This window comes from Spinacia oleracea, chromosome 5 (genome assembly GCF_020520425.1).
Source record: "Spinacia oleracea cultivar Varoflay chromosome 5, BTI_SOV_V1, whole genome shotgun sequence".
NCBI lineage: Eukaryota > Viridiplantae > Streptophyta > Magnoliopsida > Caryophyllales > Amaranthaceae > Spinacia > Spinacia oleracea.
In genome coordinates, this window is record NC_079491.1 from 20410202 (window position 1) to 20430649 (window position 20448).

General features: G+C 37.3%; 3 protein-coding genes and 1 pseudogene across 4 annotated transcripts; 2 read left to right on the plus strand and 2 right to left on the minus strand.

Annotated features, from left to right (window-relative positions):
* Positions 1–600: 600 nt before the first annotated feature.
* On the minus strand, positions 601–7369 carry LOC110804500 (LEAF RUST 10 DISEASE-RESISTANCE LOCUS RECEPTOR-LIKE PROTEIN KINASE-like 1.2). Of its 2 annotated transcripts, none has more exons than XM_022010093.2 (4): positions 6313–7369; positions 2135–2191; positions 1772–2044; positions 601–1686 (listed from the first exon to the last, which is right to left on the minus strand). In XM_022010093.2, exons 1-4 carry the CDS (start codon positions 7148–7150, stop codon positions 764–766), a joined length of 2091 nt encoding a protein of 696 aa, XP_021865785.1. In that variant the 5' UTR covers positions 7151–7369; the 3' UTR covers positions 601–763. The 2 variants fall into 2 exon arrangements, with proteins under 2 accessions (XP_021865785.1, XP_021865786.1); XM_022010094.2 differs by lacking the exon at positions 6313–7369 and adding an exon at positions 2626–3537.
* Positions 7370–7758: 389 nt separating this feature from the next.
* On the plus strand, positions 7759–8950 carry LOC110804489 (disease resistance protein RGA2-like; annotated as a pseudogene).
* On the plus strand, positions 8945–9523 carry LOC130459089 (uncharacterized; the record flags this gene model as incomplete). The annotated part of the gene is made up of 1 exon (XM_056829416.1): positions 8945–9523. A coding segment is annotated over one exon (579 nt), but the record flags the coding sequence as incomplete, so codon positions are not given.
* Positions 9524–10697: 1174 nt separating this feature from the next.
* LOC110804503 (condensin-2 complex subunit H2) lies at positions 10698–18500 on the minus strand. Its single transcript, XM_022010096.2, has 11 exons — positions 17918–18500; positions 17717–17816; positions 15486–15589; positions 15265–15407; positions 14730–15177; positions 14473–14642; positions 14225–14395; positions 13678–13776; positions 11697–11798; positions 11439–11594; positions 10698–11349 (listed from the first exon to the last, which is right to left on the minus strand). Exons 1-11 carry the CDS (start codon positions 18114–18116, stop codon positions 10975–10977), a joined length of 2067 nt encoding a protein of 688 aa, XP_021865788.1. The 5' UTR covers positions 18117–18500; the 3' UTR covers positions 10698–10974.
* Between the last annotated feature and the right edge of the window lie 1948 nt (positions 18501–20448).

A 20448-nucleotide genomic window follows, 5' to 3' on the forward strand; every position in this document is an offset into this window, starting at 1 on the left:
GCCATACTAATGACATCAGTAAACATGTTTTAATAATTTCAAAGAGGAATTTGCAAACATTTTAGGACAAAAAACCCATTCGTTCATTGTTTCATTACTTCATGCATTTTTCTACGTGTAGATTATGATACAAACCTTGATACAAGTGTTGACTCTCATATATATACTCAAACATAGAATTTACCCTGCTTCGGCACATAATTAGTTAATGAATGGAGTAATTTGCATTTTTTTAAGAAAAAAGCAATCTTTATCTTCATGAATTATAGGTTAAATCGCGTGCATATACCAAACCTAAAAATCAATAAGGGACGGAGGGAGTACGGAGTACCCCTGCTTCGGCACTCACCAAAATTTGATCAGAAGTACCCTGTTTCTGAACTCTGAAAGAACACTTTTATGTACAGTTCTATATTACCATTGCTGAAATAAACGTTTGACAACAACAGTTATTCTTGTTCTTTTTTCGAGTGAATATGATGTTTAAGCATATTGTCAATGTAACAAGCTAAGCATCCAGATTAAAACTCGTCATGCATACAACTCTTAGTCATAATTGTATAGTCATATAAGCACATATGCAGGCTTGCAGACAACATCTAACTAAACACAATTGAAGTTACAATTAACTAGAGTAGTAGAGTATGTATAATTGTGTACAATCATTCTTTCTGAAGAACACTCGAATAACTTTGTGTTTTTCTTGCTACGAGCTTCATGAACCGAAAAACTTATACAAGTGTTATAACCAAACAAGTAAAGATCAAACACTAGCATTGGGTTTATAGCGTGCAACAAAATTATCCTCCCTTGGTGGTGAAATAGGCGACATATCTCCCTTCAACATAAGAACATCATCAGCAGGAATATCTACAACTTCTGCACCATCCACTTCACTTCCTAGTTGATCTTGTATAGTTAACAATCTTTTCAGCACCTCATTCATTGACGGCCTCATTTCTTTTGTACTCTGCAAGCACTGAAAGGCCAATTCTGCTACCGCGGTTATTTCAATCTTTGCTTCACTGTCAGACTGGAACCAAAGAGAAGGATCAACAAATTCCTGTAAGCAATTCTGGATTTTATTAATTGCCATAGTAGCAAGGTTAATCTCATTCCTCTTCCTTGTGATATCAACAGCAGGTAAAGAAGATAACAGCTCTGACAACATGACTCCAAAGCTGTAAACATCGCTTTTCTCAGTAAGCTGGTAACACTGATGATATTCAGGGTCTACATATCCAGGGGTACCCTGAGGAGCTGTTGATACGTGAGTAACATCCAAGGGAAATAGACGGGAGAGTCCAAAATCCGCGACTTTTACAGAGAAATTACTATCAAGAAGGATGTTTTGAGTCTTGACATCGCGGTGTACAATGTCTGAATCATGAAGATATACCAATGCACTTGCTGTTTCAGTAGCTATGCTTAGCCTTCTTTCCCATGGTAGTAACCCTTGTTTGCTTTGTTTTCCATGGAGATGATCCGCGACAGTTCCATTTGAAACATACTCGTACACAAGAAGAAGCTCTCTACTCTGACGGGAAGTGCAACCATAAAGGTTTACCAGGTTCTCATGGCGTAAATTTGCAAGAATCTCAACCTCATTTAGGAACTGCTCAGCTCGTTTATTGTTGTTTTCATATAGGCGTTTGATTGCCACTTCACGTCCGTCTCTAAGTTTTCCTATAAGTACAGAAAGATGTTAGTAATTGTAAAAGCATGAAAATCAATCAAATAAATTGAAGAGAGTGCACCAGCATGTACATACCATAATAGACTGTGCCAAACCCTCCCTCTCCTAGTTCCTTTAAAGGATTGAAGTAGTCTGTGGCTTCTTCAAGTTCCCTGTAATTGAATACATGGACTCCAAAAACAGTGCTTCCATTTAAAATATTAAAATTTGATCTTGCTGTGGAAGGACTGTATGACTTGTTGTGATTCAGGAATTGTGCAGAAGAAGATCCCTCCTTCTTACGATGGCGACGATATAAAAAGAAGCACAAAGTACTACTCAGAAGCACACATGCTGCAATTCCTGTACCTGTGGTAAGCCACAAAAATTTAATTTGTTGCTAAAGTATAACAGTTTGGAGAAGAAATGCGAAGATTGGTAGGGAATTGAATAGGTTACCTAAGATGACAGCAGTCTTGTTAGACTCTACCGGACTTAAGTCTTCCTGTCCTGCATCTGAAGATAAAGGGAAACATAGTGAGCTTATACTTGAGGCAGGGCATCAGGAGTACTGACTCAGTGCAGAATGGTTTAATCATGAACTGAAATGTTTGGAAGCCAATTGCAGCCTATGAATTCCAGATAATCTATCAAACATATATTATATCAACAGGAATACTACTCCAAAAAGAGGGGTATAAGGCGCAGCAGTTCTGTATTCACCTGCACAACTGTCAATTCCATGAAAGACTACTGAGTACTGACAGTGAAACATTGATAAAATTCTTAGGAGCAACAATCTACTTCTGTTTTCATTCATATTTCATGCAATGCAGACTTGTACCAAGACATACAAAAAAGGTGAACCAACCAAATTAGCCGTTCTATTAGTCTTGTCTACATTCTAACATCAAAAATAAAAGAAGCCTGTATATAGAGAGAGGAGATACCATCATGTAGAGTCCAATTCAATGTAAAACCTTGACTTAATATTTGTCTGTAGTTCATCTTCCAATAACTGCTTGCCCCATGACTACCAGATTCCATATCTGTATCCAAATCCATTGGTACCGCAACCACAGACTCACATAGTCCTAAAGAATAGTTCTGCTCAACCAAATCCTCGAAATGGAAGTCACCAAAGGACTTTAAAGTATCATTTTGATCACCTTCACCCGCTTTACAGCTTATAGGATAGTACACATAGTATTCCTTAGGGAGGTTAGAGCAGTTGTAGAATAGGAAAAATTCAGCAGAATTTGTGCTGAAACTAAATGGTGTATGTTCAAGGGTTAAGTTGTTCAAGGGAGTGGGGCAGGTGATGGATTCATCATAGACTAGAGCATATACTAAATGGAAGCTATGGTTGAGATAATCAACATGGGTTATAACATAATCATGATTAGAAACTCTAAGGATTGGGATTGTGTTGTTTTTGCAGGATACTTTGAAGTTTGGGTGACCACAATGTGATTCTTGTTTGGTAGGCATCCAAAATGGATAACTTATACTCGAAAGGTTGCCACAACTTTGAGGGGCACAGACTGTATAGTTTTGATCTGCACATTGTGTTTTGGTGATTAAGGAGGAGAACATGATGATGAAGACATGGGAGGAGATTGTGATTAAGAATGTTTTAGGCTGCATTGGAGTGAGGGTGTGAGGGGAAATGCAGAGGAATGAATGAAATGAAATGAAATGAAATGAAATGAGAGGGGAAGAAATAGGAGGAAGACAGAAAGTGCAAGTTTAAAACAAGTGGTAAGCTAAAAGTATTGGTTGACATCATGACAAGAAATTAGACCAACGTCATCTCTTATGTCACCAAAACGGAGAAACCCTCGCCCCCGGGGACCCACATCCCAACCACTCGAGTATCGTGGAGGAAGAAAGTCACACCATGCGCCTCAATTGGTCATTTTATCCGAGTTGTGTTCCTTATAGAAAACTTAAATACGCCGTATATTTTCAAACAGGTCCTCTATATCTAAGTGTCTAACACTCCACTAGTTATCATCTACCTACCTTTGTAAGTAAGATGTTGACATGCAGGCTGCTGTAATTGCAAAGTTTAATGGTAATTGTTGGAAGGTCTTTGACTTTCTATAAGATTAGGAAATTATTACGGCATTTGTGTATGGCATGATATCAAGCACCAATGAGGGTCGAAATCTAGTAGACGACCAAACCAAATGTAGTTTAAATTCAATGCTTCAGAAATGATCCATTGGGGAAAAAAATATATATAGTCAAATCTCTATTATTATATAAGGGAATATTTTGAGCTATTTGATTTTTTTAGTGTCTCCCTGTAAATCGCCTAATGTATTTATTTGTTACAGATTATATTAATTACAATTGACAATAAATATTTAGTATACATCGCGTGCATGTAGGATTAGCGAGTAACGACTAGCGTCAAATACTATATTGCTTCATAAAAAATCCATACTTTTCAATTTGGTTTCCTAGACATAAAAAGTCCAATTTGGTTTCAATTTAGTGTGATGCAAGCATGTATTAGTGGTGGGGCATATACATAGAATGGGGCAGCTCAACTTCTATTGTACGTTATCATTGCACAAAGATTTGTTGTCGTTCTTTGAACCGAAAGTGTGAGGAACTAGAATTGTGAGGCGCTACGCTTTACGAATTGCTCTTCAAGTCTTCAACATAGAATGTATGAGTGGTATGACAAGCAATGTACCCATAACTCTATAAGGCTATAACAATCTAATAGAGATTATTGGCTTTAGCCGTTTGAAACTTGAAAAAATGGTGTACTTTTAGAGGTTGTTTGGCTCTTGACATGAGAATGGAATAGAATCAATAAGTGGAAACTGAAAAATAAAGGAAAACCACAAATTTCTAACTTGTATGGTTAGTCAACAGAAAGGTCTTTGAAACAAAAAGAATTGCTCACTTCTTCCCACAACTCCACAAGATACTCTAAACCGGTTGGACTCAGACCCGAACCATTGGGTTAGCGTATCATTAAACTTTTATGGCTTGTAACTCGTCACTCATAACGGTCCAATTTGAATCCGACCTGATTAATCCTTGTACCTTGTATTCAAGTAACTATATTATCACAAGACAGTTCCTAATCCATAATAAGTTACGGAGTAGTTGCCAAATAAAATACTCCGTACTTTGTATAACTTGGGCCAAATTAATCTTTCTAACAGGTCTTATAGGGGGGACTTTTTAGAATTAGGACTGGGCTCGTGTTATTGATTTATTATAAAACCCAAATGATCAGTTGGTGAATCATGCTGGACATCTTGATAGAATGCTACCCACCACCCACCCCTTTTAAAATTAGTATTAAATAATTTTCAGGAATTAATAAGGTGTTGAGGGAGGAGGATGCATGACTATGGTCAACAAGGAGCAAACATAGGCAAGTTCAAGGGTGTTAATTTGTATTTAGTCAAGATGAATGTCTTTGAAGTTCCTACTTTGAAGTTTGAAGTGTATAGATATAGATATTTTGATGTTTGGCAATTTGAGAAGGTATAAAGAAACGTTATTTCTTGGATAAACATAGCATCTTAAAGTTTAAGGCGATATTTTTTTTCTCAAGAGGCAACGAAATAATTTCTTAGGTTTTTTTTTGACATATTGTGAACATGGAAAAGAATCTTCCATAATGTAAGTCGGTCCCTTTTCAGTTTTCACCACTGCTTCCACAAAACATATGAAATGACACATTATAAAACTATAGTAAACCATATTCATCGCTCTATGTTTATTTACTTTTTTTGGTGTAGAGAGAACTACAAACAAAAGGCGACAAGTGATAGGGATTTGATTTCAGGTCTTGAGTATTACCCCTCAAGACTTTACCTTACTCTTGTAAATATACTCCCGTTTGTTCTCCTAGGGGATAAAATGGTGAAAATTATTTCAAGAAATCCTAAATATTTTACCATAAATTCTAATTTCTAATCGGAAAGAGTAAATAACAAGGAGCATATTTCTATTAATAACGATTAAAAATGGATCAGATGGAAGACTGGTTCTCCTAATGAATGAAGACTTTTTTGAGCAATGAGGTGTAGCTTAGTGGTAGACCATATCATCTCCCACACCTTGTGGTACGTAACGTCCTTTGGGACTAGGGAGGAAGGGTAACAACTAACAATGGTGTCCCCATCCCCAAATGCCACAAGCGGGGATTTGATCTCACAATTTTAATGTTGCAAGATATAAACCTTATTACTATATCAAGTACTAAAAATGCTACTTCGTATATGTTAAAGGAAGAAGGGTCATGATGTGTTTATTATAAGCCATTAGCTTAGAATGTACCTTCTTGTTTCCCTCAATAGTAACTTAATTTTAAACAAATTCATACAACCTTATTGTTGTCTCATACTCCCTCTGTCCCTCTTTGATTGCTCCATATTATTCTTTGGGGTGTCCCTTTTAAATTGTTTCATACCTTAAACAGTAAATTTTCTCACTTTATTAATTCATGTGCACGCCTAAAGATTTAAAAAGTGAATTTTGGATATGGAGCAATAAAAAGGGGACGGAGGGAGTATTGAATGGCCTGGTAAACAACTAGTTGAACAATCAAGGAACAATGGCACATAATAATAATAACAAGAATAATATGAAGAATTAATTACCTGTTGGAGCATTTGCATGATTGTAAGGTCTGTTGCAACCACTTGGATCATGAACACCATTCTTACATAAACAAGTTGGCTGTTCCAAACTTTGATTGTATCCGCATCTTCCCTTAGACTTCTTACAACCATCACATTTACCATCATCGATCAACCATTTTACCTTAAAACCTCCTTTCAAAATATTGTTAATATTCGATAAACCAGTAGCAATCTTTGCTACTTCCGTCCTGAGAATCGGAATATCAACCTCAAAACTACAGTTTTTCCTAAGCTGTTTCTCCCAAGTTTGGTCGTTGACTGCAAGATAGCCAACATCGCTGTTGAATGACATCAAGGGAGTGCTCGGTCTCCCATAATCAGTATCCATGGCGCAACGAAAGCCATAAGGTGGTTCTAGTACCAACCTGGGAGGACTGCAATCATAGAACAGGATTGCAGTCTGAGAATCGGAAGTGAGTTCGAAGAGGTTCGAGTTTATGGTAGTGTTCTTCAACAGACTTTTGCTAACAGGACAGGGGCCATTTGTGAATTCTGGTTTTGTAATGGTGAATACCTTTGCAACATAATTGATGTCAAGGATATAGTATGTCTGACTTTTGATATTGATTGACAGTGTGTTATTGTCGCAGTTTAGCTTGAAGGTCGGATGACCGCAGTGATCTGGCAGTCTGCCATCCCAGAAAGGATATGTTACATTCTTCACGAACCCGCATGATGAATTGGAAGGAGGGCTGCAACTGTCATACAGTTTATCAGCATATACAGATGAAATCAGGAAGACGACCACGATGATGAAGAAACCGACAGAAGGCAGTAACAAGTTGTTCTGATACATTTATCAGAAGTTTGCAGACAAGTTTTTGGGTTAGTTTATCAGGTTTAAGGGGGAAAGGTAATATGTAGATCAGAAATCCAGAAGATATATGACCAATTCTAGTAATTAATAATGGTAATCATGATGTTGATGATGATTTAATACCTAGCTGGTCATTTACAAGTAATTAAAAATTACAGTATAAACTTAGGTTGATATGAAATTGGGATTAGTCAATATGTTTCTGTATAATAATTGAAGTTAGAGGTATAAGATATTAGTTGGAATTTATTTATAAAAAAAAGGGAAGAAAACAAAAACAGAAAAAGGAATAATGTTCAAGGAGTAGACTTTGGTGATATCACAATCAGGGTGTATTCTAATTGCTATGCATGTACTCTAGCTGGATGTGATCAGATTCCTATGTCGATAATAATTTAAGGATTATGTACGAGAGTCGACAATGTTCAATGTATGCTAAAAGAACACAAGAGCGTGTGTGGGGAAAAACATAATGGCTATAAATGTTATAATTCGTCATTATTCAACATTAGTCCCTTTTGAAATCTATGATAATTCAATATAAGTACAGTACTTGTCACATGAATCTCAATATAACAACGTGTTTCATGTGTGACCAGCCTCACCATCAACTTGGTGGTGTGACGCGCGCGTGCATTTCCCTGCATGCAGCTACTTTGGAGAAGGGTATTGAATGATGTTTTTCAATTTTCTATGTTGGTGTTACTCATACAAATGGATCGACTATGTGTTTCACAAATGTTTGTGATCGAGTAAATAGTTTTACGAACTAATAGAGTTGAGTTTAGTGTTGACACTCAACCTATAAGGAGGAGGAGGGATGAGACTTGTTCTTATGTGTACCAGGGTAATATCATTGGGAGGGAGGATGATGTGGAGAAGATTATAACTCTGTTGGTAGATTTTAATGTTCAATGTGATGTTTCTTTCCTTACTATTGTTGGAATTGGAGGGTTGGGAAAAACTGCTCTTTCCCAATTAGTGTATAATGATGAACGGGTCACAAGTGCATTTTCATTGAAGTTGTGGACTTGCGTCTCTGATCATGATCAGGATCAGTTGGACGTTGAGGGGATTCTCTGTAAGATTCTTGCTTCAGCAACTGGTAAGAAGCATCAAGGATCCACCAAAGATCTGGTGCAACGACAGCTTCGTGAAATACTTGCACATAATAAATTATAAATACTTGCTTGTCTTAGATGATGTGTGGACTGAGAATCGCAATGATTGGCTTAAGCTAGTAGACTTGTTGTTGGGAGGCCAGAGAGGAAGCTGGATTTTGGTAACTACACGCTCGCATGAGACGGCAAGAATTGCAGGAGGTGGTCCAAAATATGTGTTGCAAGGCTTGTCAGAAGAGCATTCTTGGTGTTTGTTTGAAAGGACGGCATTTGGATCGGAACAGTTAAAGCCCAATGATCAGTTGGTGAAGGTTGGGAAAGAGATTGTTGAAGCATGTGTCGGTGTCCCCCTTGCTATAAGAGTGGCAGGAAGTCTTTTGTATGGACAAGATAAGAGTAAGTGGCTAATGCATGTTTCAAGAGATTGGATTATCCAACTCTAGAGAAAGCCAAAAGAACATCATGCCTATATTAGAACTCAGTTATCATCAACTTGAGTCCCCACTCAAGAGTTGTTTCACATATTGTGCGCTGTTCCCTAAAGATTGTGTGATAATAAACCTTTGGATGGCACAGGGATTTATTGTTCCCTTGGATGTAGGTCAGAGAATGGAGGATGCCGCTGGGTTGTATGCCTGGGGGCATGGGTAAGTTGACTTGCCTTCACACGCTACCCAAGTTTGTGGTGGATGCAGCGAGTTCAAGTTGGAAGCAGTGGTTTAATCAGTTAAAGGAACTAAAAGATATTAAGTGCCTGAAAGGTAAGCTTTGTGTGAATATTAGGTTCCCAAAAAATGCTCCAAAAGTTGAGGAAGGATGTACAACAGAAGGAGCATATTTGAAGAGCAAGGAACATCTTAATCATATTACTATCAAGTTTGATGGGAGAAAGGATAATGACGAGGAAGAAAAAAGATTGATTGAAGAGCAGGTATTCCGTAGCTGTTCGTCTTCCTTGCAGCAGTTGGAGATTGATCATTGCCAAAATTTGACAAGTTTTATCTTTGGAGGATTGGAGCATCTCACAGCTTTGGTACTATTACGTATAGATACTTGCCCAAATATGAGGCTATTGGAACAAGAGAGAGGACGGCATGCCATGGAAATCCCTCCATCAATCCCTCATCTTCTTGGAATTATCAAATCTCCCACAACTGGTGGAACTTCTCCGATGGATACACTACTTGGCTGCCCTACAAACCCTTCAAATTCAGAAATGCAAAGGACTTGAATCCCTACCGAATTGGATGCCTAGACTCACCTCCCTTACAGAACTTTCTCTCTGAATGTTCAGCACGCCTTGAAGAAAGATGCAAAGACTCAACTGGAGAGGACTGGCCCCACATTCAACACATCCCTTTAATTCAATTATATTGCTTATGCTTTCTCTGTACGTCACTGTTATCAACTCTATTTATACCTTCTGGTCAAACTCTGCCAAATTTACACCTTCCCTTTCATTGCAAATTAACTACGGAGTACTTTGAATTTACTCAAGCTTTCTCACATAATCATGCAGTGGGATTCTTTCAACACTTGTAGATCAATTACATTGTTGCCCCCAGCAGTGAACGTATATAACATAGCTGGGTCTTATGATTCTCTCCTTGTGTACTATTCTGTCTTTGATCAATATATTTGACTGCTATCTACTCTACAATGTTGGCTGATAGTGTTTTATTGACATTGTCACAGTTTAGGTTAAAACTTAAAAGTCAGATGACCACAGTAATCTGGCAGTTTGCCACCCCAGAAAGGATATGTGACATTCTTTACGAACCCACATCATGAGTAGGGTGGAGGGCTGCAACTTTCATACAGCTTATCAGCATAAACAGATGAACTCAGGAAGACCACCACAACGACTATGAAGAAACTGTCAAACTGACAGAAGGTAGTAAGTTAGTAACAAGTTCTTCTGATACATTTAACAGAAGTTTGTACACAAGTTTTTGGTTTAAGGGGGGAAAAGGTAATATGTAGATCAGATTCCTATGTCCACAATAATTGAAGGATTATGTACGAGAGTCAACAATGTTCAATGTATGCTAAAAGAACACAAGTTAGTATGCTAAAAAAAAAAAAATTATTTATTTAAATCTAGGGTTGCACTTTTGGAAGTGAATGGGTCTCTTACAAATTCTATGTAAGGTATCCTACGTGCCATAGAGAAAGTAGATGAGTCCGTCATGCTATCAGCAACTGCTTTAAACTCAAAACAATTCAAGTGTGCAAAGAGCATTTGCAAATTGCAGTACAAAACTGTAGGCAACACGCCAACACCTATTGTATTTGTAGCTGACTTCAATAAACAAATACCAAGTAAATAGATCGACACAACAACCACATACTCACATTATCGCCATTGCCAGGATCAAGCGGTTTCCAAGAGTGGTACCTCGAAATTGAAAGAAATATTAGTCTCAACTTACAACCAAAGAATTAAGGATGTGATACATATATTACATAGAGTAGATACAACTACACTCGTTAATAAAGGACGTTACAGTGGCTCTAATGACTTACAATTACATTAACGACATAAGTTACTATTCAATGAAACAATATCAAAAATAAATGGTTATTGTTAGCTAAATCTAAAGCTATAAATCATCACTGGGAGGCTAATAGCAGTGTGACGCCACAATAATTCCTACACAGGGAAGTACTCTGAATATCATGTCATCTCGAGTCAACTGAATCTACTAACCGAGATCTTCGCCTGCGCTTCCCATCAGGAGTAGGAGTGCACACCAGTCCATTCTTCTGCAGCTTCATAGAATATTTACAGTTTGGTTGCGCTAAAATAGATGTTGATTGAGATCCAGATGATGGTGAGGCAGCACTAGAGGGTTGTCTGCTCAAATGGTCAATCTCACCTTTGTTGCAGGCCCGCTTGATTGGAGTTTTTTGCCTCTTCTTCGTAAACTGAAATTGCATTTTCTTTGGCCCCTTACCATGGCTAAGAAGTCTAACATGAAATGGATTCACCGCTGTGTAGCAGAAAGAATCGCTTGTTGAAGTGCTTCTTTCCAGGTCTACTTTTCTGTCATTTACCTAGAAAATCAAGCAATCATTTCTCATTCAACGAATATGACACTACAAACAGTACAAGAAAATCAGCAAACCGCAGCCAGAAATCTTACCAGCTGTAGAAGTGCAGAAAAAGTCCGCGCAATTTCATGCTTCTCTTGTCCTGTTACCACATCTGCAAAGGACACGGCACTTCCATCTTCACCTAGTGATAGTTTGTCCAAAACTGCCTCGCCATACTCATGTATGTCAAATGGTGGGCGTGAATCCTGAAGCAAAAAAGGATTTTAGATTTCTAAGGAAACAGCGGCATATTCACTTTTAAATAGGTTAGAGCAATATTAGACTGAAATTTGGTTTGAAGGGATTACTTCCTCTTCCAAGTCATGTTCGGTTCTCTGCTTCCATGATGACACACGCGCAGCCAACTCAGTCTGTGTTTCATTTTCAGCTATGCTAGCAAGAAGGGAATCCTGGGGGGAAAAAATCATGATGTCACTTATAGGCATTAGATCAGGATAAAAAGGGATTACAACAAGCTTATCTATGTGTTCAACATTTTACTTGATTTTGGTCATTTATCTTTAGTGTGAAACCATGGATGGTGCTAAATTCTCCAGAAGTTCGTATTTGAGGCAAAGACCTTTACAGCCAACCCTATTTAGCTTAAAGTCCCCACTCATTGCGCATACAAATAGTTGATCACTTGATCTTTATGTTCAGTAAACATATCTCATAAATTAGAAAAATGGACCTAAGCTCATGAATACTAGTGCTGTATCATTTTATAAACTGTTTAATAAGGGTATCAAAAAAAAATTCAGGAATTAAATACTATCTTTCCTTAAACACAACTCATACAGCCTCACAAATGCCATAAGCCCCATAGAGAAGATTCATAACCAATGAAATTGTCTTTTGACTCACAAATGCTACTAAGCCTTAGAAATGGCCCAGCAGTTGGGCACGGCCTAGCAAAAGATCTGAAGTGGGGGCCATAGGTCATGCTGGGGCCAGGGTTTTGGAAAATGATATGGCATCAATCAAAAAAACACGAGTGTCACAAAAAGGGCAATGACAATATTAGTTTTTTTTTTGAGGGAGACAATATTAGTTTTTAGTTTGCTTAGAAATACCTTCCTATTAATTACAGAATACAGAGTAGGTCATTAAAAATACTTCCAACTTTTCAATAACATATCAACATTAATATTAACACAAAGTTACAAAAAAAAAACTTAATAATCAAATCTAAAAGGTTTCATTTTAGTGACATGTAAATTAAGTATATAAAAAAAACAAGAATATAACTACACTACAGGATCAAATGATTTCTTTTAAAAAGATTTTGAAACAACACAATGCTTTAAAAAAGAACATCAGCTAGCACAAACCCAGCCAATTAGGCGTGAGGGTCATGTTGTGCCAGAGCCAATATTTGGCCCGACTTCGCTAGGCATTGTAAGAAGCCACTTGGATGTGGCTGGCCAAGGCCAAAGCAGATGAGTAGGCAGGCCAGCACATCACATCCTATTGACATCAGCTAGCACCAATCCAGCCAATTAGGCGTGGGGGTTATGTTGTGCCAGAGGAACGATTTGGCCTGACTTCGAAAGGCATGGCAAGAAGGCACTTGGCTGTGCCTGGCCAAGGCTGAGGCATAGGAGTAGGCTGGACAGCACATCACAACCCATTGACATCCCTACTAAGCCCACAAAACAAGGAACGCATACATCTACTTACGTACGAAAGACAGAAAGCTTAGTGAAACTTTTTTTGTATTTGGTCCAGGTCAACCTCTCAACAATAAAAGTTAGCAAATAGCAATTGCTTCTGACACATAATAACAGATATATCATGAACAAATGCGAGGAAAGAGCTGTTCATGTTAAAAGTTCATGTGATAAAATTAGTAGTCCCAACTTACAGCCATTCACAGATCTGGCTTGGGTGCCCTTTTATGTGACATCATACATCAACTCCCTCCTACCGTACGAGCACACACCTCACAGTGGAACTAAGGATATTTCCCCCCGCCCCTCCCTTCTCCAACACAAGTCTCTTGCGACATCTCTAGTACCTTGTTATTCTTCTTCCACTCCATTGCCACCCACATTTTCCATCAAAGGCTCAGTTCCTTTAAAAATTACTTTCAGAAGTGACCATACAGTTACTTATCCCACTTTCACAAGGTCCACAGATGTCGGAACATATGCAACTTTATTTCAAAACAGCCAAAACTAATAAAGATATTACTTCCTAAAGCCTCATAAATAAATAAAACAGAATGACCAAGGTGCACAAACAAATATAGGCCCACAAACTGATTGATCATCATAGGCCCAATCATACCAGGTGAGTGCGGCATAGATCTTCCAGACTAGGCTGAGAACCTGGATCCTCATTTGGATCAGCATCGGTAGCATTATAGTGATCAGCAATATCATCAAGCTGCATCCATGGACAAGCTAATAAGCAGAGGCAATCGTCTATAGTTTCACAAGCAAGATAAAAGTGTGCAATCCATTAGGGTTCTCTCTCTCCCTACATCATAACAACCAGTGTATAAAAAGGCGCGCCTTAGGCTCTGAGGCGCAAGGCGATTGGAGCCAGCGCCTTTTATTGTCTAGGCGAGGCGATTTCGATGAGGCGCACCTAAGGCGCAAAAGGGCGCACCAAGGCGCACTTTGAGGCGCAAAAAAGGCGCACCTACCAAGGCACACACCATTTTTTCACTTTTGTTTTTTTACTTTTTATTAGGGCGCCTCACTTCAATGAGGCGCACCGAGGCTCGCCTAAGGCGCTGGGAACCCCAAATCGCCTTGTTGCGCCTTGAGCCTTTTTATACATTGATAACAACAATGAGAAGTTATAATATCATGTAAAAGCTTTCTCTTACCTCATTTGGCTCAAAATTAACTCCTTCATCCATGCAATTGACATTTGGCATGTCAAAATCCGGCTGATCAAAATCATGGATCCCATCATCCGATAAATCTTCTGCTTCACCAGACTCAGGAGGGGGAAAAGTATCTTGATTAAGAAGCCCGTCAACAAGGGTTTGGCGCAGCTGCATTTAAATTAAATAAAATTCATGCAAGCCTAAAGATGCAAAATAAAATCCCATACATTACACATAAAACAGACCTTTTCATACAATGGAATCGGTTGTGATTCTTCTTGTTTTTTACAAGCACCAGAGTGCAACTCCCATATCGCTGTGAGTTCTGGACTAACTGTTCCATGCAGCTTGGCTAGGGGAAACTGAGAACGTAAATTGGCATTCTTCATCATCCCTGGCCTCTTGGATGCTTTAACTGCTTGATATTAAGCAAAAGGCAAATTAAAAACAATATGAATGATAATACCATGATAAGAGCATGCAACAAAAAACATTATATAACCTTTTTTGAATGGCTTCACTTTCAAGTTTCCGGGTTCATGGGGATTCAAAGTCTTCCAACAATCATCATCATCACCATCCGAATCGTCAAAATCTTCATGATGTGGATTGTTATCATCTGATTCAAATCCACAGTTTCCATGATCAGGAATACCATTATTCGAAGGACCAGGCTCAAAATCATCAATTGGATTTTTGCTAGCACCACCAAGAGGCGAAGCAAACCCAAAATTATCTAACCCTTTCTTTACAGATGACTTGCGGGCTGTCCCTCCGTTATGTCTGGATGGAGACAGGAAACTTTTGTGAGCTTTCGAGATCAATGAACTTCCTCTGTGACTACTATGCTGTCTGTCACCAGAATTATAATCCTTCAGAAACTTATCTACTGCTACTGCATCACATGGGTCTAAGAGGATAAAATCACAATAGAGATTGTTGGTGGCCAACTGCAACCACATAAAATAACAAAAGTCGTTAGATTAAAATTAAAGAATTTTGGCATCCTCTAAATAGTGCATAAGAAATAGTGCTACCAGGTATGATTCCAGTTCACCGCCATCATCAGTGGAATCTAAGCAATCACCTTCAAGTACAACTAGGTTAGCAGGCGGCTTTACGAAATGATCCAAAAAAGTGCCTTTGCTGGTCACATTATCCAGGCAATTTTTCGCATCCACTGCCAGGGAATCAGGAATTAGCCAAACAATAAAACCTGACAAATAACAAGCAATAGGTAGCAAAAACGACTGAATACCAGGAATATCATCTGAGATCCAAAACTGATCATCCTCGTCACGAACTGCATGAGATGAACTTGCTTCAGGCTGGACTGACGTGCTTTCCACATTATCTTGCGATCTGTATACGATATAAAAGTCAATGGCACCCTTAAAAAAATTTACTCAACCAGTCTGTGGGGTATCTCAACCTTTAGGGACAAGAGAGGGGGGGGAAACTATAAAATAACATGACCTAAGTACCGTGCAGGGAAAGCTTAAGACAAAACCTGCCCAAGACCACATAGACTGGGTCATGATCATAATTATACAAACTTCTATAAAGTACTACAATCTCTAATGAAATACGAGTAATATTGATCAATAAGACCAACTATCTACCTATGTTGCAAGTTCCCATCATTTTACTGTTATAGTAGTTCCTAAAACAATGTTTGTATTCTTCTTGGGAAAGTCATACCGGACTACTCGTACAGTTTTCATCTCACAAGTTCAACATTTTACTACTATAGTGATTTAAAAACCTCACATGCACCACTTCTTGAGCAAATCATACCAAATTACTCATAAGTGGTTCATATAATGTAAAAGCGACTTTAAACTCCTCCACACTTTCCTCCAATGCCAATGCATGCCAACCCAGAATAAAGTTCATGAGCTTTTATTTCTTTACTAACAAACTCTATGCAGTTACTATAAGATAAAATTAGCAACAATTGTACACTCTTTTTCACATCTAAACAAATAATTCGCAGTCTTTTAGACATGATCATAAAACAAGTTCCAAAGAAATATGTATGAGAAAAGGAGCTATTCATGGGCATGTATGAAGGAATACCCTCTTAATCTCATTAGCTTAATAATCAAAACAACACCATTGTGGCAAGTTTGCTATATAACTTTGAAATTATACCAGCTTCACTGATATCTCAAATAAACCGACATGATTGATTCTCAAAGCCTCAAGCATGAGCTTTCAAGAGGCATAATACTATATTAGTAAATTCACCTCGATGCGTCAAACACATTGCTACAGTACATAACTACATACAATCAACTATTGATATACAGTCCATTCCCTAGTAAAGTGTTAGTTGTATGTGCGATCTAGAAAATCGATATTAATTTTTAAAAGACTTAACGCAAGGAATCCATTTTTTGAACCAACGTAAATTTCAACATGACATCTTACCTAGTAAAATCAAACCTTGCCGTGGGGATAGTAAGGTACTAAACCATGTAGTGCCAATTAAAATAAAATAAAGAAGAAGAAAATGAAGGATGTAATATTGTAATCGAATAGGAACACGTATCAAGAAAGGTTTATCAACATTAGAAGCATCATCTCCAGATTTTCCACTTAGAAAATATCTAACTGATGAGATGATGAGGTCCTAATAACACTCTGTTCGCTTACACTAACGCATTTTGTTTACTTATTCTTCATAATTCTCATCCCAAAATTAAGAAAACACCCATTCTCAAAAATGCAAAAAAAGCTAAATTATGATCACGAATTCACGATAGAATAATTTCAGTTTGCAATTTCCATTGATCACCCACAAGATCACCATTTCAGATGTTTATTCAGACCTACACAAGTCACAATTTCACTTACCTAGTAATTCGAACACGCCATTATTATTTAAAGTCCAACACTAGACCACTATTCGTAATCAGCAACTACATTGATACTCTCTCCGTCTGGAACACAGCTTCACATCATGCCAATCCCTCGTAACAAGGGGTTCACTATGATTCACTAAAATATTCCTGTACATTAGGTATCCCTTTCCCATCGTCTCTCCCCCACTTCATATAAACAGGGTCTTGACTCTCGCTTGGGAATCTAACCATAATCTATTTTAGTTTAGCAACTACAATTCTTTCTTCACATCCTTAAAAGGCACACATGACGGTTAAAGTGTTATGTCCAAAAGGTAGTTTCTTGTTTCCACCGGCTTGCCACCATTGTTACCAGATGATCCTTTTATGTTTTCAGGGAGCGATGCATAGTTAAAGAACCAAAAATGATGGCATCCAAATATGCTACTCCATATAGAACATTATAGTGTAAATAAAGAAAGGAGAACACACTTCAGTAAACTGCAATCCCATTACCATACCATACCCATTCGAAAAGTTATTTTTTTACTGGTCTAAATCAAAATTCAATCTTTAAATTATGAGGACAAAACGTGTAATATGAAAATCAAACAAAGGAAGATGGGTGCATCCAAAAACAAACCTTGTTTGAGATATAAACTCCAAAGCGTGCAATACCAAGTTGTAAAGGTACTCAACCTTTCGACTGTAGACTTGTATTGAACCTTGAAGCAGCAAAGCAGCTACAGTTCACAGACACAAAACGGCAAACATGTTTAATTCAAAACACCCAGAAAAAAAAAATGAAACCATTAAAACTTCAGAAAGCAAAGAACTTTCAAACCTTCAGCAAAATTCACAGAGAAACGGGCATCGTCAGGTCCAGAAATTTCACCCGAACAAATCTTCAAAAGATAATCTTCAAGGTTTTTCGCAAGATCGACGCCCCAATTCGACTCAAGATCTCTATGCGCTTGAACAGTGTGAATGACGTTACTATTTCCGGCAACTCCAGCACGAGGGTATTGACTCTCGCTTTCCATTTTTCTGCTAAGAGAATCGCATTCTCCATTATTGTGAAAACATCACTGAATACTGTGCCGAAAACCCCAGAAAAAGAGTTGAATTTGGGGGATTTTGACTGGGGGAAGAACCCTAGAAATTAAATTAGGGTTTTAGGGTTTGGTAATTTTCGTAGTAAGTAGTTGTTGTTTCATCCAATTGAACGTCACCAAGTGAGTGTAGAAGGAAATTGAGATGGGAAATTGGGGGTTTCTTGGTTCTTGTAAAACTGGTTGCGGATTGTGCTGCAAAGTGGGAGTTGTGAGTGAGCGAGTGAGTGAGTGAGAGAGTGAAAGAGGAGAGAGAAAGCCAGAAAGGGGTTCAAATATTTGGCCAAATATTTTGATGACCATTTTTCCCGCCTGCTCCTGTAAACTGAAGTCGAAGGAAGTTGTTTGGTAAGGCCCGTTCTTTCCTTTTTTTTCTTTTTTTTTTTTTTTTTTTTTTGCTTAGCTGCAGTTTCAGGATATATTTTACAATTCATTTCGAGTATTCAGTTCAGTTCAATTTAGTAATTTAACTTATTATTATCTATAATATACTAAAAGAGAAGAAATCAATGTGGCGATGACAAATGTCACTCTATGATTTGCCTCTCTTTTAGTATAAATAATTAAACTTCAAAAAAAAAAATTATAACATCACATATTTATAGTCTTATTCTCAAGCAAATATTGTACAGATTCCAAATAAAATTGAAAAATATTTGTGTATGAGAATAAAATAAGGTAAAATATGCAGCCCGGTTATTTTGTGTCATATTCTTCAAAAAAAAAAATCTTTGTGAAGTATTGGTTTCGTAAAGGATAGCTAAAAAGGAAAATTATCCTGCCAAATTAATGCAAACCGTAAATCTACTAACTTTTGGCCAAAATTTGAAAGTTCTATTTAAAAATAATCATGAGTTGATATACAATCATATATTATTTTTATTGTATTGGATTTATTTCTATATAGATTGGCATGAAGTAGAAATACTTAAGGAGTTTGTTGGGATAAAGGTTACTTTGGAGTTAGGGATGGCAACGGGTAGGATCTGGACCGGATCTTCTAGGATCCAGATCCGTTTTTTAGGCAAAGATCCAGATCCTACCCGGATCCGTTGGGTAATGAAATTGAGGATCCAGATCCAGATCCGACGGATCCTATGGATCCGGGTCTAAAACGGATCCAAAACGAATCCTAACTTATTTTTTCATCAAACGACTCTAATTTTCATTTTAACCTTAAAACATAGTTTAATAAAACTTCAATAACAACGCTATTTGTCCATACAAGCGTTCACTAAAGTCAAATTTAACAAATCTAACATAAATAATATTAAAAGTTCAACAAACTTCAAAAGTATTACAATTCTTAAGTCTTTATTTTTATATTTTAATTTTTTTAATATAAAAACGGGTAAACGGATCCGGATCCGGGTAATGACTTAGGATCCGATCCAGATCCGTTTTTAAAACCAAGGATCCAGATCCTACCCGGATCCGTCGGGGCCAAAAATTGAGGATCCAGATCCGCTGAAAACAGATCTGGATCCACGGATCCGGGTCGGGTCCATTACCCACTGCCATCCCTATTTGGAGTAAATGAGTGGATCGTTTAAAAGTAAAAAAAATATTCATTTTTTAATCAACACGTGGAAAGCACGCGTGGGTCAACGCCGAAAAATCGGAGTCAACCGTCGAAAAATGGAAAAAGGTCCAATCTCACAACACAAAATTAATTTTAGGTCTCATCTCACAGTAATTTTTTTACAAGGTCCTTTGTCACAATTTTTAGACTTTAAATGGTCCTTTCTGACAAAAATATTATTTATTTTTTGCAACACAACTTAATTTAATATATTAAAACTTAATGTGTGTTATGCTACCTCCGTTACAAACTGGTCGATCTTTATATTTTTTGTTTTAGTCCGCTTCATAATGTTCTTTATATTGTGTTGTATTCTATTTTTGGACATGAAATTTTAACATTTATAAATTTTCACTCACTTTCTCTTATTTTATCTGTTTTACACTTCCCCACTTACTTTATTACATTCACCCACCTATTTATACACGCACTCTTCCTTCTTTTTCTTAATATTAGTGCAAATAGTAACCGTAAAGAATATCATGAAACGGAGATAGTATATATATATATAGATCGAGGATTGCAATATAAATTTTATATAAAAATTTCGTAAAAATAACATTTTGATATGTAAATTGTACATCACACCTAGACGGGTGTGAATTATAACCTATACTTCGTATAGATTATCAAAACTCACAAATATAAATACTTTAACTTTTGTTATAATAATAAACTAGT